Genomic DNA, 25777 nt, shown 5'->3' on the forward strand with positions numbered 1-25777 from the left:
GTTGAGTTTGAAAATCTAAATGTTTCGACTTCCTTCACATTAACGTCATCTAAAAAAGGTTAAAACAATCGTATTCTAATATCGCATGTAATGAAACATTAATTTAGTGCATGTGAGTCAGAACCGCTTTCACTTTTGATGTGCAGTTTGAAATTCATTAATAATTTATTATGAACGTTCTTGCACATGCCGTATAAATTTCGATTATAAAAAATATATGAAGGAGGTAAAACCTAAGTAACTGTGTTTAGTTAAACCTCCTATGAATAAAAAATTTAAGAGGTTTTTCAAGATAGTTTAAGAAGTAAAAAGAAACAGACATATGGCCTTTTTATGTTAGTATTCAAATAATATATTTTATTTATTTAACACGACCTTTTCGTTTGCTTAGTATTGATGAAGGATTGCACGATTTTTTATATTATTTTTCTATTTGTTTTTGTTAGATACAGCGAAATTGTAACTACAAGTACTGTCAGTCATTGTATTTAAAACGTGAGAAATGAAATGTGTGACTTTAAAGAACTTTTTTAAATCTTGAGTTGATTGATAATGAGTGGTAACATTGTTCGATTCTATGTGATTTTTGATAACATAATAATGTTCTAGCCCTATGTCGTAGTCAATTTTGTATAGAAAAGTATTGTGTATTTAAAAGTATGTATTGTAATATTTGATCCTTAGTCCTACCAACATCTCTAAAAAAATCACCAGCCATTATATGAAATATTTATCTTAAAATTCGTTTTGCCAATTACAGAAATTTAAAGATAAATACGCATTCTCCTTTTAGATTAGTCTGACCTTTTTATAAGCTAAATTACTTAATAAAGAATTACATTAATCCGGATAAATTATAATGATCTCATAAACTTGTTTAACAAGCTCACAGCATGCACAATTTTTAAAATACATTATATCATTTGTAAACTGGGTTTTAACTCCTAAATATCCTAAGTTTTGTATGAACTGAAATACCCGGAAGGACTGTCTGAACTAAATTTTCTACTCAACATTAAAAGAAATCTCGTTTCATAATTTACTTTTGAAGTTTCCGAGAAATAATTTAAATTAGTTAATAAAACGAAATTTAAAACACGACAACAAATGTTAAGCACAAACCACGACTTAATTGTAAAAAATATGAACGCATTGTTATATCGGCAGCCATATGGCATATTAATTGGACCAGATTTCACCGAATCAGAACAAAACATATCGCGAGCTTTTCTCTGTTCGTGAGAAAAAAAGGTGAAGATTTATAGTCGACGGTGAACTTCGAATCAACGACCGTTTGATTACTCCGGATGCCCTTCAAGAGCTTAATTAGCCTGTCTGTGTGTGTTTAACATCGATGGTGTTTATTGATACTGCAGATTTATGTGAAATCTGAAATCAAGAATTTGTATACTAACTTTTATTTTGTTCGATGCTTCGTGGCCTCGGGATTTTCTTTATTGAGAATCGTGTCAAGTGCTCTCTTTAAAGAGAGAATATTTTAGTTTAGATTCAATTAAATGTGTATCTATTTTTTTTATTTTTTATATATTAGAATCAATGAATATTTTCAAATCTTGGTTACCAATTAGAACAATGTCGTAAGTTGTGATGTTGTATTACTTCAATCAGAAAATCTGCATAAAATATTGAACAGAAAGAAAAAAATTGTTTAGTTCATGGGTTAAGCCCTAAAAAAACGTACTCTTAGCAGTTATTTGAACACGACAATTTATTTAATCATAGCATATGGTAGGAGATTATCCCTTAGCTAACGCGACATAGGGAAAAGAATCTATTCCATATGAACAGGAAGGAATTTTTTTAATTAGGAAACAGTTCGAGTAAAAGCAACCTTCCGTCATCGACGCAGACAGGAAAGTACCGTGATGAGTATTAATGAGCTGCGCCTGGCATGCGTACGCGCAACTCAGTGTTGCCGCGCATTTCAAACGGTGCAAACGCATTGTCCTTCGCGACTCGGGTCGATGACACTCGATATGCGAGCTTTCATTGATATTTTTAATTGATGAGTGTATGTTATGAGGTGAATGTTTTGTGTAATGCGTTCGACTGTTAAACAACTGTAATATATGTTAGGTTAGATTTATACAATCTGTATGACGAAATTATCGAATATCAAATTGAATAGTGATTAAGTCTTTAAATTTAATAAATAATAAAAAAATAGGCGGTCTTACTCTGAGTTGGTTATGAGTTAAATTTTTTTTTAATAAGTATACCATAGAACAAATTAGAACGCCCTGATTATAACTAATTTGTTATATAAATTAGATATATATGTTGCCAGCATTACAGGTACCACAGGGATAAAACTTTTTAATTTAATTTTAGTTTTCTGCTTATATATTTTAAATTATTATTTTTGAAATAATTATAATAATTGAATGTAGATTTAGAGTGTAAATAATTTAATAAATTTAATGAAATTAGACATCCAGGGTCTTAAAAAAAAAGTAGAAAAAGGGCTTTAAAATTACTATATATATTAAAGAATGTACTTTTAAAATAGTTTCCGTTTTGACGAGTAACTAAAATTTACGATAATAGCTATGTTTTTTTAAACTATTTAGGCAAAGAAATAACTATGGGGAAAATCCCGATATAATATGTTTATTTAGTCTTTCACTTAATAATATTTTAAATTATATTATATAAAACAAAATTCATTTTCCTATCAAGAAATGATTAAGAGATCACTGAACACTTGTTTAGAAACTAAATTGTTATGTAAAAAATTCAGTATAGAGTTCCTTAAAATTAATTTTCGCAATTAAATGCATTAATTAACAATCATGTGTCAAAAATATCTTCACCGAAATATTCGGAATCAAATCAGATTTTATCTCCGATTTTATTAGCCATTATTCTGTCTTTATGACATTTAATTAAATCTACATTTTTTTCAGTTATAAATTGATTATATATTCAGAATGAAATCGATTATTTTGATATGTATCGCGATTAGTTTGGTACCGGTCGCGCTAGGAAAAGGCGGGCGATATTCTAGACTGCAAACGGATCCGTTATCCAAGACAAGATGTGACTTAATATGTATTGATGCAAGCAAGGAGACGAAGACAAAGGTAAGCATGAAGAGACATGACCATGCAGAAACAGCCCTATATATGAATGTGCTTGCTATAACAAAATAAATCCATTCGCTAGAAAGATTGAAAACCTAAATCTATTGAAAAGTTCTAATCTTGTAATTAAATACAACTTGTATATTAAAAAATGAAATACCGTTATTTATATTACCGCTTTCTGACCGCATGACTATGAAGAAACATTTCTAAATAACAATTTGCTATAAAATAATTAATCCCTTAGCTAGAAAAATCACATAAGGTTGAAGCAACCTATTAAAAGTTCTACAATAGACATTGTCCTTTTTATTTCTTGTGACCGTTAAAACGTAATAAGTTTGATCAAGAACGGGCTGATAACTTATTGAAGTATTTCAAGTTAAATTAAATAATTAGAACGATATAAATTACAGTGTTGGGCTAGTGCGCATAAGCGTGCGACTCTCATCTGAGGTCGAAGGATCATTAGCTGTGATCCAATGGACTTTCATCTTATGCACACATTTTACATTCACTCGAACAATGAGGGTAAACATCGGCTTTCCTTAGACCCAGAAAGTTGTCGCTTGATTGATTAAAAAAATGATGAAACAGATACAGAAATCTGAGCCCCAGAACTAAAAGGGTTGTAGTGCCACTGATTTATTTATATTTTAAGGTTCCTAAAAGGAATTAAAGCTTGTAAAGCTTACTACTGAATTGCATTATGCGTGCCAATATAAAACTTCGTACATAATATATGCGATATCCGCAGCTTAAAATACAAAAACAAACTAAAAGTAAAATTTACTCTGACACTCCTTTTACGTCATTCGTCGTTCTGATTCATAGTGACAACCAAGCCAAGAACATTTTAAAAGCTATAGCAGGAGCTTCTAGTGTTTTTTTTATAAAAGTTTTAGTAACTAGTTAGCATTTTACCTAGTTTTTATTGTACCTAGTTAATTAACTCAAGAATAACTTTATTCACATAGATCACCAAGAACACTTATGAACATCAACAACAAAATTGTTAAATAAATTCTAAATTTAATTTTCATAAATCAAAATTATATATTAGTCAAGGGCGTAAAGCGGGCAAGAAGAATTGTCAAGAAACTCTCCGCCACTCTTTTTAAGCGCCAAGTTTTGAGTCATACAAATTTTTTGTAAGGCAGAGCGGCCATAAATTGACTGGAGCAAATCAATCCCAAAGATTACACTCATTTAAATAATCGTCAATATAAAAAAAAAGCTTTATTGATTCATTTACGTTACAATAAGTTCTGATGTAAGTTACTTTTATAAGAAATAAAGTACATATTTAAACTAATACCTATTTTGCATCTACTTAAACTATTTCAATAAATAAAATAACATTTACGCATCCCTTAAATGTATTTACTTTTACACTTTAACCATTCAATTAGTTTCAAAGCGAAAATTAATGCTATGACGTACGTAACTGATAATAATTAGCAAGTGGGTAAATGCTACTTTGACGTCAAAAAGTAGCTTTTGTTTGCGTAACAGGATTAATCTCTAAAAGCGACAGCGATCTCTAATGAATACTTCTTAAATGTCCAACAGTCAATGATATTAAGGGTCTGTTTCACAATGTATGGATAAAGTACCAAATAGCTATGCAACACATAAATTATTCGGAAGATAAAAGTCGTGAAACGCAGCAATAGCGTTTATCCTATCAATAAGTAATATATACAAATCGCCTGTTGTTGTTTGTCCGCGATGGACTCCTAACTTCTTAACCGATTTTAAATTAAATTGGCACACCGTGAACTATCTGGTCCAACTTAAGAGATAGGATAGCTTAGATCTTTAATTATAGTCGAAAATTTGTTTTTAATTATTTTTTGTTAATTATTTGTTTATTATTTGATACAATTCTAACAGATGGCGCTGTATTAAAAGTACCAACGTTCCACATAAGTTCTCCTACCGTTTCCCTTGAATAGTTTACTACATATAACAAAAACCTTAGCCACAGCAACGCTTGGCCGAGTCTGCTAATAAGTAATAAATAGCTTATTTGGAACTTATCCGGACATTCTGACCCTTTATACATAAAACAGTATTCAGAGGAGTTGTACGGATTAATACCTACAGCTGTTTCATCATCGACGTCATTGCAGTATACCAAATACTACCCCTCGACTTACGTCGTTTCACAAATGAGCGTATCTTAAAGCAGTTTTAGCCGAAAAAACAAAAAATCGATGAAAGAGAACTTTGATATAGTTATTTGGTAAATCACATTTTCCATCAATATCGGTTGATGTCACAAATAGTGCTGAAGTGTAAAAAAAATAAGAAACTTTCACCAGAGATAGTCCCGTGTAGAAGCTAGTGATATTTATTATTAGCCATAGAATGTTAAACGCACAGTTTCATGAGTCACTTCACATCAAAGGATCCATTATGCCTCGTTCATGTACATAATTACCTTCTAATTATTACGTTAACGTTTAGAAATAATTGGAATTTTCTTTCCAATTAGCAGATCCATAAACAAACGTCTGTAATTTCTAAAGGATGGTTAGTAAAGTTCTTTAATTATAGCCCTTAAACAGATTTATGATAGTCACAATATACATACATATTATGCTAGTTACACTTAAAGTTTGAATTAAGTTTTGTTTTGATTTGTATATTATACTAGCGGATCGGACAGACGTTGTCCTGTCTACACGTCTTTAATTTCAAAATTTAAATTTTTAATAAGCCATTTTGATGAAAATTATTATACAAATGTTATGACAATATCTAACGATCCAGCACATGGTCACACACGATATAACACAATGATAACAAAACTTTTCTTAAATTTCGGGACAGACTAAAATTAAAATTCGAATATTATTTAAAATTTGACACTGCGATGGTAGCGCCGTCTGTCGGATCCAATGTAAAACATTCCAAAATCAACAACAACTAATAAATTGAAAATTAATTAAAAAATCCAGCGGACAAAATTGTGAATCTAAACCATTCCCAGATCCCCTTGAACACACACAAAAAATTTAGTCTAAATCGGTCTGGACCGATTTAGACTAAATGGCTAAACTAAATGGCTAAACTAAATGACTAAACGACTGGTCGTTTAGGAGGAGTTCAGTCACATACACACGCACACAAGAAATATATATATTAAGATTTATTATTTTTACAGTATCCTCGTTTTCTTTTTTAATTTAATTTTTTTCCCTGTCACAGGTCTCTGACTTACTAGGGAGGCCTGAATCTGAATCCTATTGTACATATTGCTAAACAAATAAAAAAAATATTTATTTCCTGTGTAGCTGCACGATCCTTCTCACAAAGCAATATCTTGCGATTTTGCCTGGAACTATAATTACAATATTATCTTTATAAATCATGATTGTGAATTACAAAATTATTAATTTTCTTTAAAAGTATTTAAAGGATTAAATTGAAATATTTTTAAACTCCCTTTTGTCACTAAACTGTATGTAACTGTATGGTATGTTTGCGGCGGCGACAAACTCAATCAAGGGAAATATGAAAGAGGCTGGCGGAGGCCTATGCACTATCATGGGATTCTAAGAACTAGAATGAAGAATTCGTATCATAATGATTTAAGAAATACAAGGGTTAATTATTATTATTGTATGTTTTATATCGCTGCGTCTATAAGTTTCCAGAGTACGGGCGCAGTTCTTGACATGACGTTTAATTGAAATACAAAATCTACGATGTGATTTCTTAACTCTCAATTATATTATTTAATCTTTAGTGTCGATCAGAATGCCGGGCACGAGAACAAAAACCCGGTACTTGCCCCAAATCAGACAGTCCCAGATGGCAGGCTGCATGTGTGGAGGCATGCAACCAGGATTCGCAATGTGATGGTACCCAGCGATGCTGCAAGTTGGGCTGCAGCTCATCTTGTAATGAACCGGTTGACTTGCATACAATACCAGGTAAAATGTAAATACAAACTTTTACATCAGTTGTATTATGTAAAATTTCTTAATACATATTTTATTAATTATACAAGTGTATTCGCTATTACACATTACACTACATTGGTGGTTGGTTTGTGATTCGTGACGTCACGTGTGTTCTTACTTGAGCTGTGCAGCAACGGGATGTATTATTAACATAATTTTTTTTTTGGGCTAGTAATTAATACTTAATTCAATGAAGTTCGGTTTGTCTTCGTCCGTCTCGGGTATATCTGTTTGTAGCTGTAAATGTGCATGACGTAGGTAGAAATGTGCAGATACATTTGCATCTTCACATTTATCTCCGCCTAGATTACAAAACTTTATTAAATTGTTTACACTTAAACTACAGGCAATGCGAGAGAACATTAGATTATTGCTTTTTTGTGTTTACATTAATAACATCCAATGGGGTCGCCATTTGGGTATAGAACATTCTGATTTATTGAGGACTTTTGTCAAACACTTATTGAAGTTATTATAGTGTCTGTTGCCATGGTTACGATGTAATATCCATTTTAACAAATACTACCTTTAGCCCACGTTTTATAGTCGGACCGTTCTTGTCGAGCAAGTACTTATATTGTATTATAACGAGAAATATACTTTCATTGGTACACGTGATTTAGAAATTAGGTTCAATAAAAGTTTTTCAATTGTTATTACGAAATTGGCATTTGTATGTTTTGCCATTAAGCAATATAAACATCAATGAGAGCGATTGAAATAACTACATTGTATCACAGGCTTTTTATTGGAGTTTCGCCTTTCAAGAAATCGTGGGAACTACCTCTATATTCGAGGTAAAGGAGAGATAAATAACACATATCTTGTTTAAATATTATAACATTTAATAATAATTTATTAGCAAGAATATGGTACAAAAATGTCATGGTGGTACAATCTAAAGTTGGAATATTCTGCCATACATAGAAATTTGTCTATAAAAGACACTTTAGATAGAAGTTACAATTTACATACATTATGAGTGATACCATGTTAGTCAAGTCTTATATCATTTTATCCCTACATCATCTACATTATACTCATTATAATGTTTCACGTATATACGTATAATCATTTATAGAATAATTTATACTTTCCAAAACACTAAGTCGATTTTTAAAAATTCTAGTAGGAAGTTTTGGTATATTATTATAAACCTTGATTGCCATACTAAAGGTATAGTATACAATAATATATATTATATAATATAATAACAGATTATTGTCCATTCCCGTTGACTTAAAAATATATACATAATTGATCAGGTTTTATTTTAAGTTGATATTTTTAGGTCTTCCTGCTCTCCCAACAATGGAAGAAGCGAAAGAAAGACGCCGCTCGATACTAGTGAAATGGTCAGACGGTGTTGGTGACTCTGCTAGAGCGGTCCCGGGTAGAGTTCTCTACCTTCTAGAAGAACAGCATCACTTAGGGCCGAAGTATGAAGAAGCGAGACTGGGTGACTGGAACTTGATTGCGAGAACTAATAAGTACGTACATAATTATTAATGTTATCTCATAGATAGATTCTACAATCTTAAAAATATTAAATACCCCGATTTTATTTCATAATGTTCCGGAAAGAAGGAATCTAATAAGGGCTCAGTGTTGTTTTGATCTAACCCATAGTTGTGAAATTATGACAAAATAAAATATAAATAAAACTAATTTATTTCAATAAAAGTAATCTGTCTCTTGACACGACAGCGAAAATCCGATTTGGCAGGAAAGGACGAAAGAGTACTACATATTTGAAATATAGAGATTGGACTGATTTAGCTTTACAGATAAGGGGTTAACATGATTACAAACTAGAAAGACATTATTTGTGAAGTTGGAATTGCATTACGTGATCAGCCGTTGAAATCACTGCTAAGGCTATTGGCGTCATGGACAAACTAGAAACTCTCACTTATCGCGATAATCATATCGATTCCGACTTCAAATACTCTTCTCAGCGATCTCGTGGTTGCGATATTAGCGGAAACTTAAAGAACTCGAACGTCGAATTGTAAAATTTGTCTAGAACTTGACTGTACCGTCAAGCAGAGAAAAGTCTCAAATCTTTGCCACTTTCTCGGTAACAAGCAGTACTGACTTTGGCAACTATAAAAAAATAAAAGGTTTAATATATCTTGACTACTGAACATGCAAGAGTGGATGGTATCTGTTTGGCTATAAGATTGAAAAGTAGATATTTTGGAGATCGATTGATGTAAGAGAAGGAACACAAAATAAATAGCATATTTTCCTTAATGAGCCAGCGTCATATATATATATATATATATAGTCAGGTCTAATCTTATCTTTATATACACACTACTAAGATGATTTCATATTTTTTATCCGTATGAAAATCAATGAGCGTATTCAAGCGCATATAACAAACTATGTACACGCAACAATGTTGGGTAAATAAATACACATCACTTAAGGGGGCATTACCCAGCGCTAAAACGGAATATAGAGTTACTATGTCCCTGAGATTCTCGATTTCTATTACGATATTGTTTTTGTGTGCATCAATGTACTTTCTATGTATGTGCGCATTTAAAATTCGCTCGAACGTTGGTTAAAAAGATCGTGAGGGAACCGGCTTGCATTAGAACTGGCCTGTGTCAGGAAGAGGAGGTTGATCACCTACTTGGCTATTAGATTGACAAATGATCATTAAACAGATTCAGAAATCTGAGGCCTAGGCCGAAAAAGGTAGCATCACTGTTTTTTTAACTAGTTTGTGAAGATAATTTTGTTACTTGAAGACAAATGTGGACGTCATTAAATCCAGTTTCATAAGAGACGTTTAATTCTTATACTGAAATTTAAATCATACCGTTCGTCATATAAACTAAATCCATTTAATTGCAATGTATATCTCAGTGTTCAAAACAGTCATAAGAGTACTTTTATACACAGTGGAATTAGATTTATTTATTTATTATGGAGTTACACCAATCACGATTTTAAGAGACCTTATGTGGGATATAAATATTAGCCTCTTATATGATAAAATTATTATACATCGCTGTTGACTTATTATGCAACCATTGTATCAGCTTCGCATGATCGAGTGCATTATACATATTTCAATACATGATCAAATAATCTGATACCTAAGATAATTAATAGTCACACACATATATATGTTGCAAAATTTGTATAGTAAATAACACACTTGATTCATAAAGAATCATTACCAATAAGTAACTATTTCAACAAAAAACGATTTTTATGTTTATTGTTATCAAGTATCCTTTTTACAGACTGATAACGTTATATTATATATAGAGAGGTGTAAAAAATCACGCGCACTAGATCTAATATAAAAACAGATTTAATTCATCTTATGAGGCTCATTTTTTGCAATCGACTTATTAATAGCACTGATTTATCGGTAACTTTTTATATACAAGGCTTGTAAGGACATAAATAACACTCGTAAAGTATCAGACTGCATGGTTCCGGCATAGACATGAATCGGTGAACCCGGAATATAAGTTTTTTCGATCTCTTTTGTTTACCAAGATTAACATCAACTTAAGACGCATTTATAGATACTATTCACGTTTATATTTATATATTAACACTTTGTTACATTACAATATAAAAATTGAAGAATTAAATGAAAAGGATGACAAGTAGCGGCCTTATCGCTTTCGAGCGATCTCTTCCAGGCAACCAATGTGATGAAGGAAAAAAAATTACACAAGAAGGGCAAAAATATATAATACATATAGAAGAAAAAAACTAAACAGGAACAAAAAAAATAAACTGAATATTTTTATTTGTATATAAGACAAGAAATTTATATAATATTGAAATTAAATATATAAAAGCCAAGCAAAAATCTAAGCAGTGAAATGTGTAAATGTGCAAATATAATATTAATTAAGGACACTGTTAAAAAATAAAATAAATCATTGGCACTACAACCTATTTAGGTCTGGGCCTCAGATTTCTCATCTGTTTCATAATCATTTATCAATCTCATAGGCAAGTAAGTAATCAGCCTCCTCCTCCTCCTCCTTTTCCTGATACATGCCATCGACTCGAACCTACGACTACACAGATGGTAATCGCACTCTGAACCCACTAGGACAACACTGCTCTATCATTACTATATCTTTACTAACATTCGATTTTATTTAAAGAAAGAGCTAAGTGTATGAACACAATTAATTTATAATCACTTTAATTGATTTCTACTTTCCGCGTTGCGTGAAAACATTTGTACGTTAAACGCAATTGCATAATACAAAGTCGATGTGGTCACGATCAATTAAATTATTCTGTCTATAAATTCCTGGTAATTCCTGGTAAGACGTATCGGCACATCATGCCTATTTCGATCATTTGACTGTCAATCAAACGTTTTGAAGATAAATTTGTTTCTCGGTAACTTTTACCTGCGCGGACAAAGGTAGGCCATAACTTTTTTATCATTAATCTTTTCCCAATCATAAGTCAAAAGATTATTATTAATTTAGTTTAATATAATTTTAATAGTATACGTTATTATTAACTAGGATGTATTTATTATTAAATAACTTCTTTATTTTGTAACACCGGGTACGGGCATTTATTCGCTCGCTTTAGCAATATTATGCAAATAATGAGTAAACCTGTACTTTAACATCTTTAATCGCAAATCTAAAATACTTGGTGGAAAAAAATAAGTTTTCTAGAAGTAGTAAAAAAAGCTGATGTTTTTTAAAACAAAATATTAAAAGCTCTAGCGTTCCTCACGTTAGGGAAACCTAATTCTTGCGTAAAACAATAAGGCAGTAGAGTAATTGAAGACAAATGTCACTTACATACTTATAATAGCTGTTTCTAAAAACTACTTAATCATACTTAGCAAACAAAGATTTACAGAAGTTACAGAATTTTTATCTTATCTTAAGACACTCAAAGTTTAGGCTATCAAAAATATTTTGAGTGGGTTTTCCAAGGAATGAACAGTGATGCTGTGAAATTATTAAACGAAATTAAAAAAAATCCGTTACTCATAAGAAATAAGAACATACCTACATATTATATATGTGATAAAACAACTCAATATGAATTAGGGCTCGGTAACCACAATTCGTTGGGTAGGATTGCTGGTGTTTCTTTACAATCGAATTTCAACAAAATACAAGGAGTATTTTATCCACAGAACGAAAGTGTCATTAAAAAATCTATTGAAACCGGGTCGTTGGTACCGGTTTCGAGTGGCTGCAGTCAGTGCTTCTGGAACCAGAGGATTCTCAGAGCCAAGCGCGTCCTTTACCCCACGAAAGGGACCAAGACCCCCTCCCCCACCGAAAAAATTAAAAGTACGACCCGTTCGATCCCAAAATGGTAAGTGTGCTTGAATTTATACTGATTTTGTGGCGACACCTATATATACATCATTGCGACGACGTAATATCCTGAAACACGCTAATAAACTTGAAGCCAAACGTATATACATAACTTCTCAACCTTAGTCATAAGTGCCTTCGGTCATACCAGTCAGTGTTTTGCCTGGTGAAGGACCCCTTTAGAATCCCAAACTAGGCAGGATTTAAAAATATTCTTTTTGATAATTTTTCTTCTGCCTCGTAACTAGCTTCTACTTATATATTTTAATTGTGAGTCAATTAACCTTTGGCAGAGCTTTTACATGTCAGTTTATATTTTTTTGTATGTTATATATTTTTTTAGATTTAATTTTGTTTAATTTAAGTTACATGTTATGAGTTTTTTTTGTTAATTAATTATGCACTTCTTGTACTTTACCCTCTGTAGGTGTTTATTTTTTTATTGTTCCATATTAGGGTTGCCTGGATAAAATCGCTTGTCAGCGATAAGGCCGCCCGTTGCCAAATAACTTATGTATATTATAGTAACGAAGCATATAATAATAAAACGTAAATGAGAATTGACCAATTCATATATAACTAATAATGTAAAATGTAAAATTCCTTTAAGGACAAATTTGCGCGCCATTATGTGGCAGAATATGAGAACTTACAATTATTATACCACTTTACACATTTTTGTACTATATTTTTGCAATAAATTATTATTATTATTATAACTGTTTTTCCTGCGCAATATTTTTTTTTAATTCCTAAATTTTATTACTACATTAAAAGCTGACGATGGTAAATATATTGCTTGCTCGCATTACTTGATGTTCCCAAGGAATTCCATTTTTTCGCTTCATGAGTACGGCATTTAGGTCAAACGACGAAATGGTGATTTTTTCATAAACTAAATGTTATTTTAGGCACAGTTACGGTAAAGTTGGAATGGAAGGAACCTCGTTCAGATTTACCGGTGATGAAATATAAAGTGTTCTGGAGTCGACGGGTGCGCGGTTTGGGTGGCGAACTGGATTCAGTGCTTGTTAATCATCAGACTGTACCAAAGGTAATGTATGAGTATTTGGATAGATTATTGTGTATGAGTTAAGTACATAACAATGATCATTTACTATGAGGTAATGTTAAATAAAGTTATAATGTTGTATTTCTTATTAGATGTTCTGGTACCACTACAAATCACAATTTTTATATATTATTGAAGTTTTCTTCTTCTTTGTTATTCTATAATAATTTTAACACAATTCAATATTTTATACAGAAATATGATTTTACAGGGCCTTTAAAATAACATGCAGTTTTTCACATGCATATTGCGAAATATTAACATCTTACTGTGAACATATTTTCAAATTAGTTAAGGGCTCTTTCACTCGTCAAAGTAAGGTAATTAGCGGTTTAAGTGTACATTCTGTGAAAAGTTACAATACCGTTTCATTGTTCAAGTAGTGTTAATCAAGCAATAACAAGATACCAAAAGTAAGCACTTTCTTTTATTTTTCTGCTATATTTCTGGCCTACGCGGTTATATTTAAATGAAATAATTACATTATTCACATAACTCGACCTTACGAGTTCTTCCCAGCAATCAAAACTCAAAGTCAAAAATCATTTATTCATATAGGTAACATAATGTACACTTATGAATGTGAAAGAAAATTAATCTAATTTTACATTTACTGCCAGTTCTCAAATCAAGGGCGTAGAACGGAAGAGAACAACTTGCAATAAAGTAGTAGTCAGGTACTTGAAATATTTGAATCGTAACCTCACAATAAATAAATAGTAACCAATTACACTTATTCAAGTATCAAGAAGAACTTATTCAAGCTCCTACAGAAATTGCAGCGGACGAAGAAATCCCTAAGTTTCACGGATTAAGAGTAATAATAATAATGAAAGAATATTCCTGAAATTAGTGGTGTTAGTCTCCTGTATTTCTTAAGTAGATAATCAACTTTTTATTACTTATTTACAGGAACAAAATTACGTAGAAATAAATGATCTGCAGCCCAACTCGTTGTACTTTTTTCAAGTTCAAACAATAAGCTTATTTGGATTGGGAAAGCTCCGCAGTGAAAAGGCTGTTATCTTCTACAACACAACTAGTGGCGCAGACGGTAAGTCCAATTTATGTACCTGCAAGCTAAAATATGGGTTAACAACGGTTATTTAAGGTTTATAGATTAAAAGTACATACAGTTAAGTGTTCATATATGTAAATCAGTCATATTTTTATATTTATACATATAATTATTTATAGTAAAGGAATATTTTTATAAATCTAAATTTTCGTCATTCGACTGCCATTTTACGATTCCAATCAGTTCCTGCTTCAACAGCGTTGTATAATCTATAATCTAACTAATAGTAGTAAAAATAATTAAATAGTGAAAGATTTTTCTCATTCTAGAAAGACCACCGGAATCACTACAGAAACGAAAAGACAATAAGAAAATTACAGGTGTGAGATTAAACAGGTTCCTGTGGGAAGACCATAGAGTAAAAGCAAGAATTTCATGGCAACCCGTAGGCGCAGCAAAGGATAAACAACCGAAAAGGTAGTTTATACTGTATTATATATAGATTTTTTTGCAGTACAACATAGTTTTTAATATTATCTAAGTTGAGATCACGCTATCCACAATGTTTTTCTTAGTGGGTTCTTTAATATAGTTGTAGTTTTTCTAGAATAAAGAACACATTAAGATTTCGACCAGACATTTTCGAAGCGGCTTATCCCTTGGCTTTGCGTAAAGATGTGGGGTCTCTTTGTATCTTCTACCGATTTAAATGGAGAACGTATCGAGGAGTTGTTCGGATTAATGCAGCTGAGTTTCATCATCGGACGACGGAGAATATTCCGAAATTCCACGAAAGTCGGTCGTTTTACAACCGAGCGTTATTTAAGACAGATTTTAGACTTAGGATCCTTTAAGTAAACAGTGGACCAATTCTTTAAAGGCACGCAGCAAATAATTCGCTAGCCCTCTGGCATTAAGTGTCCGTGGGCGGCTGTACCCAATGAACTGCCGCCCATGGACACTCAATGCAGGTGAACCTCCTGCCCGTTCTGAACAAGGGCTTAAAATTACTTCATTACTAAATTTAGACATTGAAATTGAGTGAAGTTTGCACGTATATATTATTGTATTTTAATAAAGTTAAAAGTTGTGATTCGGTACTTACATAATAAATGGAACTAGTGTTCTGGCACGTTTCGTTATTTATAATTGACATAATAAAAAAAATGTATATATATATATATAATATTTAAATCCTTCCCAATGCCTCTTCTGTATATTTCAAAACTAGATTAAACCAATTCAGCCGGTAAGCGAACTTACACTATTTTGATAGATTTAAACTGTATCAACGTTTTCAGATTTTATGTACATTGGAGGACTTTCAAGTGCCACCATCCAATAAAGGAAGTTAAAAATCTTTCAGCAATCACTGAGGTAAGACCGACTATACAGTAAAATAGTATTTAAGTTGATGTGCAAATGGTTATGCCTTTAAATATATGACTGGATATCCTGGGATCGATTCCCAACTAAACAGTAGCGTTTCGGTTGGTAGGGTAGCCATTAGGCACAGACTTGGATGAATTAGATGGGCTAGGGTTGTTACACTATGGTCCCACACACACATCAGATCATTGGCTTTTTCTAGGCAATGCTGACCTTACTCAAACAGCGTTTTTTTACTAATTCCCCTCTTCCCAACCCAAAGATAGACGCTAGGGGTCGTTGATAAACCTGAAGAAAAATGAATTCTTATTCAAAGAAAACACCTTCAAATCAAAACAATCAAATCGTTTATTTGCTAGAATAGTCTTACAATTAGTAACATAAATAACAAAAATCCGCCACATATAAATAGGCATGCAAATGTCATCTTATATTTTATTTATTTATTTATTTACATAAATACATGTTCTTATTTTCTACCTTTGTTTATTCATTGGTTTTATTCATTATGACACACTTATAAATTATGTAAGGGATGCCGTAGACAAGTAATAATTATGAATAACAAGACTAGTTATTAAATCTTACATTTAGAATTGAAGTTTACACAGTTTCACATTTAACGGATTGAAGTTATGTATTATTGTAAACTTATAATTATTTAAACATAATTTTAAATTTAACCGACGTTTCGCGTGCTTTACAGCGTTCGTGGTCACGGTGACTGAATACAAAAGGTGTTGAATGTCAAAAAAAGTATCACAGCTGTAGGAAACCGTTAAAAAAGTGTTTTCTTAAAATGTGTAAAAGTTATGTTGATAAAAGACAGAATTCTTGGTTGTTTTCAGCAAACATCGTTCGAGTTGTACGAATTGGATTACCACTGCAGCTACAAAGTCAATGTCAACGCTTCGGGAGACACGCTTACACCGGATTCAGAATATATTCTTACAGTACCGAGTTGTGAATATTTTCAACGAAAAATTAATGCAACCATTCATTGTAAAACTAGATGAAACTAAATAATTTAGTTTAATTACTACAATGTATCGTTACTGTGTTAAGTACCTACACTTCGAAGCACCGTGTTATTTGCGTAGATTTTTTTTAATTCAATGAATTCTAAATCTACATAATAACCTGTTAGTTATACAGGAGACTCTTTAGTATTAAATTCGACATTTTTATAATTTATTTATCATTTAAATAAAACACTACAAAAATCAACACGCCTTTTTTTCTATCCAATAACTTACGATATGTTATAATGTGATTAGAGGCTAATTATATTATATTTATTTGTAACAAAATTATTATTTGGCTTATGAATTACCACATTAAAATGATCTTTCTATATATACAGCAAGGTGAAAAAGTCATTAAATATTTCCGTGCCTTGTCTATATTCTGAACAGGTATCATTATGCGCATGTCCTCTTTTTAAGCTTGACCTACTTAACAAACACTTAATGTTTTTGTGAAGCAAAATATGTACGAGATAAATGATAATAATTCGTTATAATTACACAATGCAACTAACAACAAATATCTAATAAGATATGCAAGCATATCTTTATATGTAATTCTACTAAACGTGTGTCACTGTACTTGGAGGTTTGTATGGTGCCCTGGATGGTTTATATTTACACATCAGCCCAACAGATGGCGCTGCAGTCGGTACTTTCACACTTTGCTACTCATCCTAATCGCTTGCAATATCATGCAGGACAAGTTCTGCCTGGGAACAGCTTTTTTCATTAGTTAGAGACAAGACTTATTAGACGATAGGTACCAAGAACAGATTAGTCGTAGAGAAAAGAAAAAAAAGAACCTGTGTCCATAAGTATCTAAGCCAGTGTTTCCTAATGTGGGGCCCACGACACACAAGGGGGCCATTTGATTGCTAAGGGGAGCAAAAACAAAACAAAAAAGTTATTTGAAATTTTAATTTCAGTTTTACATTAGATATGTTTTGAAAATTTTCCTTAATATGTTTCGTTAATAATTTTACTAGTAATTTCTTTCTTAAACCTGTCATTTATGTTAACAATTCAATTTTTTTATATCAGAAAAAAATAAACTAATTATTTTGTGTGTAACATAAGTACATAATTTTTATATTAGGGGGAAGAGACGTATTATAGAAATGCTAAGGTGACAAAAAAGATTGGGACTATGTATGTTATTTTGGCAGTGTATTTGGCATCAATTATTATTCTCTAATAAAATATATATTCAAATAAAACGATGTAGTCTAATGCTTATTTAACGATAATATTGCTACGTATCTGTGGAGTTAAGAAGGTATGTTTTTCGACCTAAAGAGAATCCTTGACCAATCCAACCAGTGACTAGCCGACCTGAAGGTAGAAAGAAGAATAAATCTATAGCGGCCGGAATAGCTTTGTTAACACGTTAGGGTATGACGTCATCGTAGTGATTGTAGCCGTAGATTGTGTCGCTGGATATCAAACGTTCGTTCGTTTCAGACTGTTGACAGCCAATGCTGTATATGGGTCCTCCTTCCTTAAATTGTTAGTACGACCGGTTCATATCAATTAAATACAGTCAATATCATCGTACAATAATTTTTGTAAGAGATGAAAATGTGCTCACGCAAACTCCTATCAGAGTTGTTGGACGTGATGTGCAGACTACATTAACATTTGTCTGACTACTGCTAATTAAATTAAAAGCCGCCTGGACGGTCAGTAATAATATTAGCAATAAAAAGATTAAGGTAAAAAACCTCCTTCAACGGGGAAGGCGAGGACCTTTACTGCGTACTTCGCTCACTCTAGTAAGATTCCGTCGTTATTGTCCTTCAGGCGATTGACCACCCCGTAACGGGTCAAGCCGAGTCTCACAGGAGACGAAACTGCACGAGTCGCGAGAAAAACTTCCATTCAGGCCGAGCTAAGCTCGCCAAAACAGTCCGAGCTGAGCTGTAAAGGACAAAAAGTTAGTCAAAGAGTAGTAAGACGTAAAATAGCACGTCTATAATCTAATGGTATAAACCTCCCAAGAATCGTGGGTACCTAAATTAGGTATTTTCACATTAAAGTGATTTAGTCTTTCTGGAATTAGAAAGAAACCAAAACTTACAAATTCTTCATTTAAAAAGGTTTTTTTGTATACTGACTATAAATATTGAGTAGCTACAAAAACAATTGTAGGAAGACGTTGATGTGTTTCGTGTATGGCGTGCTACTTTCACTGCCTTTTAAGTAAAAAATTGTTTACTTTTAAAATTAAGTATTTACATAGCTATTAATTAGGTAATTATCGTGATATTATGAATTGACCATTTAACAAGTTTTGTAGTAATATAGAATAATCAATAGATTCTTAATCTAAGCACATAATACTAAGAAGAGTTAATAGAAAATCTATTGAGTCGCTAGCACTCAATAAAATTAATATTATATAGAATAGGGAGCAATAAAGTATGAAAAAGAATATTTTAGTAATAGTTTCTCTAATTCTAAATTCGACAACGACTTCAGCGCTTAATTTTAAAATTTCTAAAAAAAATATTGTCTTCGGAATCTCGCATGTTGAAAATAGCGGTGAGTTGATATCTGTTTTTAACGGCTTCTACCATCATCCGGTATATATTTTATTTTTTATATATTTTACAAAAAAAAGCATCTGCATGTATGATAAAACACTTCGCAATCATATGACTACTATGCTATTTTTCTGTTATCTTAATATATACATTTCTTGTGTGCGTGTGTATGTGACTGAACTCCTCCTAAACGACTGGACCGATTTAGACGAAATTTTTTGTGTGTGTTCAAGGGGATCTGGGAATGGTTTAGATTCACAATTTTGTCCGCTGGACAATGTTTTTTTAATTAATGTTCAATTTATTAGTTGTTGTTGATTTTGGAATGTTTTACATTGGATCCGACAGACGGCGCTACCATCGCAGTGTCAAATTTTAAATAATATTCTAATTTTAATTTTAGTCTGTCCCGAAATTTAAAAAAAGTTTTGTTATCATTGTGTTATATCGTGTGTGACCATGTGCTGGATCGTTAGATATTGTCATAACATTTGAATAATAATTTTCATCAAAATGGCTTATTAAAAATTGAAATTTTGAAATTAAAGACGTGTAGACAGGACAACGTCTGTCGGATCCGCTAGTCTTATATATTTTCTAATGTTGTAAAAAATACTTTCCACATTTATATTCCGTTATATACTTACTTTTCACATGTTTTAAACTTACTTAAACAAAAAATAACAAAATGGCAAAATAAAAATATACAGAAAAACACAATATGGATTTTAACATGCTTATATGATGTCTTAGTAAAAAATAAATTTTAAGATGACGGTGTCCTCATGTCCCTTAGTGAAATTATCTCAGTGTTGTTAAACCACAGAGTATTATAACCTGTAAAGAAGAACAGCACTACAGTTATTCACAACACTAAAGATCAAAGGTTTCCTTCCAATCGTAAATGTCAAAATTCCAAATCAGTAAATAGAAAATTGGTACGAGGTACCGAATTAAAATCTTTTAAATGTGTCTTTTAAATACGCAACTTATTAAATAATATCTATCTACAATATTGTTTTAAACCAAATAGTGGTAATTTTTCGCACCAGATCCATATTTGTAAAAGTGTTCAATTTTAAATATAAATTTACCAATCTATGCTGCTCGTATCTTTTTCCAATAAAATACTAAATACCTTCCTCATTTTCGAATATTTACTTCTTCTTAAAATTATACAATTTATCATATAAAATTGATGTGTTTAAGTGGTACCTATATAGTGTCCTTGTAAGTTTAAATCCTTGGAAAATGTCCCTGGGCGTAACCTCGTATCGGGGTTGAAGGCTGTGCTAAGTGAAAATGTTATTTTTCTTATACTTTTAAAAAGTTGTACTAGAAAAATTAATAAATAATGGCAGAAGACGAAGTGCTTTTCGACGATGTGTATGAACTTTGCGAAATCATTGGCAAGTAAGTAACATTTTGAAAATGGAATATATATTTTGTTTTCGTAATTTAGTATTTATAATAATATAAGTTTTAGTATTTATAAATAAGATTTATGGAATTTTTCTAAGTATCTTATTTACAAAAAAATATTACACGTAAGTACTTTAAGTAATTTTGTACACTTTTAATAAAAAAATATATGGTCTGAAAAATATTATGATGAACAAATACATGTAGTTCAATACTTTAATATATTTTTGTTAGTATAACAGGTTAAAATTTCAATAACCTAAGTAATTAACCCATGTCTTAAATTTATGTTTAATATTACTTTTAATGTATTAATATGAACATTTTTTTATAAACTGATGACTGAACTAAATAATTTAGTATAAAAAGAAGGAGTCCTGTAATAAACTATGATAATTAATTCACATTTTGTTAACATTTAAATCACAGGGGTCCATTCAGTCTTGTTAGACGCTGTGTGCACAGACAAACCGCTCAGCAATTTGCAGTGAAGATTGTTGATGTTGCCCGTTTTACAGCAAGTCCTGGATTGAGCACTGCAGGTTAAAATTTAAATATTAAGGTTTATAAAGTTAGTTCTGTAAGAATCCCTTTACCTGATTTCATCTAACATTATTTATTATTACAATGTAAGGCTTCTAGACTAATAGTTCATAATGTTATTTACTTATGTAGAATAATAGATTTTATTTCAGACTCTATTCCATAATCTTTGCTAAATTTGATGAATCAAATCCATCACTTATAATATAATAATCTGTCACTTGACCTATACTGGAAATGGAATCTTTGTTGCCAAAATATATATAAGAGAATGAAATTTAGTTTTGAGGTACCAAATAAGAAACATTTTCTTACTAAAAACATATTTGTTATTGCTCTATAGGCTTACATTATGATTAGTATAGTAAACATATTTGTTATTGCTCTATATGCTTACATTATGATTAGTATCTATACTAACTGTTAAAATAATGCATATATTTTAAGCAATTAATGAGATATTCAGGCCTTTATCTATTTGTAAAATGTTCAGTTTGCAGTAGAGATTTAGTCTTATATCCTTGATTGAATAATCTTCAAGTGCTTACTAATAGGATTATATTGAATAATCACATTAAACAAGACTGTTATGAAACTCAATTAAAATTAGACTCAGTTTTTATTTTTAAATAAATTTTTACTATGTACAGAGTACACAAATCTAGAATTTGTAGGATTTTATGTTTAAAATAGTGGTCAATAAAAATCTTTTAGGGAGACTTCTAATAGTTCATACATTTTAAGTTAAGCTTAGAATTTGATTAAATTATGAATATTATTGGATAATTGCAAAAACCTTTAGTTTTTTGACTATCTCCTTTTTCTCATTTCTGTCAATGAAACATATTTCGTTGATAATTTAATTTAGTTGTAAAATGTTATATATTTGCAGATTTAAAGCGAGAGGCAACAATATGCCATATGTTGAAGCATCCACACATTGTGGAACTCTTAGAAACCTACAGCTCTGAAGGAATGCTTTACATGGTCTTTGAGTAGTAAGTACCAAATAATAATATTAATTTATACAAACTATTTAGATTTTATTACAAAATATTTATTGCATTTTTCACATTTTTAGTAGTCAGACAGACTACACCTGTGTATTTTGTATTTTTCACATAGATGTTAAATAAAGTGTGTAACTGTATATATGTTTTCAGTATGGATGGATCTGATCTTTGTTTCGAGGTGGTCCGAAGAGCAACTGCGGGATTTGTCTACAGTGAGGCGGTTGCATGGTAAATTTGACAAACTCTTACATTTGTGTCTCTCATATTATACACATTTGCCTGACCCTCCAACTATATACCAACGTATAGATATATATATAGATATCTATATACATATATATAGATATCTATATACATATATATAGATATATAGACCAACGTTGCAACTTAATAATCTTAGTTCGCATCTTACAGTGGTAAGTGGAAGAAAATGATTGACGTTTATGCCGCCATGAATAGGTCCAATTTAATTAATTTAATTTATCTAAAGCAAAAACTATATTGGACATTATCAAAATTTAAAGAAAATATTTTTTTATTTATTTCCTTTTAATTTTTCTTTTAATTTTTTTCCCTTTTCCGCTCATTTGGTAGCAAGACTTTTTTAATCTCCTTGTTTGGATTAAACAATGATTTATAAAACTAAAGTAACTAACATTCTCATCAGCAAGTAATTATTTTCAGCCATTATATGCGTCAGATCCTTGAAGCATTACGCTACTGTCATGAAAATGACATAGTCCATCGTGATGTCAGGCCGCACTGCGTGCTACTCGCTGGAAGAGACAACTGTGCCCCAGTTAAACTTGGTGGATTTGGCGTCGCTGCCCAACTGCCCACGCCTACTGCCCATCGAGCTCCACCAGGTGAGAATACTATTCTTGCAGCCATGCAATGCTGCCCTAGTTACTGGAATCGTTACTTTGTGCTGTCGTTACTAGCGCTTTTTGAGCCAATTAAGCCAATAGAAGAAATTTCCAGAGTATGAGATGAGAGAATTTACTCTGCTGGAAACTACAGTCCATAAGTTAACAAATCTAAAAGCTAATTGTATTCAAAGCAAAACCTTATTGGATGCTTGATAACAAAATCATATGTTTAAATTTGCAAACAGAATTTAATTTACTTTGGTTTTTAAGTATGCCGAGTTTTGTACTAGAGAATAGTCGCACGTAACGATGATATTGCTGGGTTTTATTTGTAAAAACGCGGTCTGACTGGATTCTGTATTATGCAGAACTGGTGATGGACAATCGGCCCCTAGTGGGTCCAATGGGCCAAGCCTATCTCAAATCAGACGAGTATGGTAAGAGTGGAACTGTTTTGTGCCCTAATTGCATGGACATTGTGTGCAAATTTCATTGGCACAACACTTTCCGGACTAAGTAATCGCCCAAGTACATAATGTATAAATGTTCTTTTTAATTTTATTATTGCCTTAACATTTTATATATATCCTGCACCTGCAGGGTTATCCGGTTATGAATATGAAATCTCATATAGTTCTGGCTAAGTTGTATTATATTCGTTACACGAACGGAAATTTTAAATCTGGAATTGGAATCCGGTTTCTAGTTTTTTTTTTACAAAAAAAGCATAGCATTATTTTATTATTAATTACCCATAAATAATAGAACAAATTTCATTTAATCTAGTAATAATATATAAATGTATTATAATACAACAACAGTATATTTCTAATGTCTTGGGTGGTTATATATATGTCTCGGACGTCCGCTCATTTCATATGTCTTTCTAATGCAGACGTCACTGCGCACATCTTTTTTTTTAAACATGTTTGTCAAAAAATTTTTTCACCTGATTTCATTTGACATCATTTTTAACGATAAGGTTCGTTTACTTTTCGAATTGGTACATGTTAATTTATTTTATATGATGCAATATAATCGCACAATTACACAAATCTATACATAGAAAGATGCTTATTTGAAATAAAAACTGTACGAAACATAAGCATGAAAACACGCTTTCGTTTTGGTTGATCCAGTTGAAGATAAACGCTTTTAACAGTTGTGTAGATAACGCAATTTCTGATAATCTGTAGGCTATGGTAGGTAAAGGTATGGTAATTGTATTTACTCCATGATAACAACATTGTGAGCCAATTTTGAATGTAGAATGCTACTTGAATTCACTTAATATTGTTTTTACCTAATGATATTTTGAATAAAAAAAATTATGCAGGATTTGGATTTGGAATTTTTTTTTGTTTCTCAGTGTCGAAAATTAAATATCATATGCTTTTTAACACAAAATATAATTATTTTCTTTCTTTATTTTATTTGCTGTTTTATATTATTTAATAGATTTTCTTCACATAAAGGAAATCAAGATTCAAGTGAGAATTAATTTCTTATAAAAACTAAGTACAGAATTATAAATATTTTTTGTAACACTACTAAATAAATTAAATTACTAAAAATAAACACATCTATCACACGTGCACCCCTTTAATAACTAAATTAATACAATAAATACAGTTAATATCAAAATGAAATTATTAATATTAATTAAAGTATTACGTCCGGTCCTAATATCCAAAATACCAAGTTGCTACGAGTCGTTGAAAAAATTGCAAAAATCAACGACTCCTAGCGATAACGACTGGTATAGGATTAAGGCACCGGGCGATAATAGTTTATATTAAATATTTGACAAAAATATAATTCCTAGGTCGTATTGGTACTCCTCACTACATGGCGCCAGAGGTGGTGTCAAGCCAGTTGTATGGCAAACCCGTGGATGTATGGGCCGCTGGTATACTTCTCCATGTTTTGCTGGTCGGATATCTGCCCTTCACCGGAACAAGGGAACGATTGTTTGAAGCTATATGCCGTGGGAGGTTGAGAGTGAGTATTATGAGCTTTTGATATATAATGGAGATTTTCATATGGACCTGCATTTATGCTGTTTTTTGAAACACATGAAGGCACTTTTATTTAGGCTTTTAGTAATTTTATGAATAAAATCTTAAAATAGAAGTCTTTAATCTAAATTTTAATCAAATCTATCATCAAAGTATCAAATACCAAGCCAGTAAACATAATTCTACGGGTCTGTTTCACAATGTATGGATAAAGTACCAAATAGCTATGCAACACAATTATTCGAAAGATAAAAGTTCCGAATAAGATACTTCGCGTTTCATGACGAATTGCGCTATCTGACAGTCAATAGTGTTTATAGGATAAACACCAATAAGTAATATTTGAAACTTATCCGGACATTGTGAAACAGACCCTTAATGGTATATACGCTACGGTAAGCTAGCGCCACGAAAGCACGCAATGCCAATACGAATAATT

The 25777-nt window shown here is 31.4% G+C and overlaps 2 protein-coding genes across 10 annotated transcripts in view; both read left to right on the forward strand.

Annotated features, from left to right (window-relative positions):
* The first annotated feature begins 1918 nt into the window (after positions 1 to 1918).
* LOC111003806 (anosmin-1) lies at positions 1919 to 17115 on the forward strand. 3 transcript variants are annotated; one of them, XM_022274504.2, is made up of 10 exons: positions 1919 to 2044; positions 2928 to 3104; positions 6862 to 7048; positions 8370 to 8568; positions 12237 to 12421; positions 13335 to 13477; positions 14408 to 14549; positions 14843 to 14990; positions 15815 to 15890; positions 16751 to 17115. In XM_022274504.2, the coding sequence occupies exons 2-10, from the start codon at positions 2952 to 2954 to the stop codon at positions 16916 to 16918; spliced, it is 1401 nt and encodes a 466-aa protein (XP_022130196.1). In that variant the 5' UTR covers positions 1919 to 2044; positions 2928 to 2951; the 3' UTR covers positions 16919 to 17115. The 3 variants fall into 3 exon arrangements, with proteins under 3 accessions (XP_022130196.1, XP_022130197.1, XP_022130198.1); XM_022274505.2 differs by having other exon boundaries at positions 1926 to 2097; XM_022274506.2 differs by having other exon boundaries at positions 1927 to 2032.
* A 3269-nt stretch (positions 17116 to 20384) lies between these two features.
* LOC111003800 (peripheral plasma membrane protein CASK) overlaps positions 20385 to 25777 on the forward strand; it is a 204047-nt gene continuing 198654 nt past the window's right edge. For 6 of the 7 annotated variants that reach the window (XM_022274486.2, XM_022274487.2, XM_022274491.2 and 3 more), the window contains exons 1-7: positions 20385 to 20886; positions 21325 to 21437; positions 22331 to 22436; positions 22602 to 22679; positions 23136 to 23317; positions 23689 to 23757; positions 25146 to 25321. In XM_022274486.2, the coding sequence (XP_022130178.1) occupies positions 20828 to 20886; positions 21325 to 21437; positions 22331 to 22436; positions 22602 to 22679; positions 23136 to 23317; positions 23689 to 23757; positions 25146 to 25321 (783 nt within the window). In that variant the 5' untranslated portion in view covers positions 20385 to 20827. The remainder of the gene's footprint in view (positions 20887 to 21324; positions 21438 to 22330; positions 22437 to 22601; positions 22680 to 23135; positions 23318 to 23688; positions 23758 to 25145; positions 25322 to 25777) is intronic. The other variant, XM_022274492.2, reaches the window with a different exon arrangement.

This window comes from Pieris rapae, chromosome 17 (genome assembly GCF_905147795.1).
Source record: "Pieris rapae chromosome 17, ilPieRapa1.1, whole genome shotgun sequence".
Classification (NCBI taxonomy): Eukaryota; Metazoa; Arthropoda; class Insecta; order Lepidoptera; family Pieridae; genus Pieris; species Pieris rapae.

Coding starts and splice junctions, on each gene's coding strand:
- LOC111003806 (XM_022274504.2), top strand. CDS start 2,952: ATGAAATCGATTATTTTGATATGTATCGCGATTAGTTTGGTACCGGTC. Junction 12,422..13,334: donor ACCCGTTCGATCCCAAAATG/GTAAGTGTGCTT, acceptor ATGTTATTTTAG/GCACAGTTACGGTAAAGTTG. Junction 14,550..14,842: donor CACAACTAGTGGCGCAGACG/GTAAGTCCAATT, acceptor TTCTCATTCTAG/AAAGACCACCGGAATCACTA.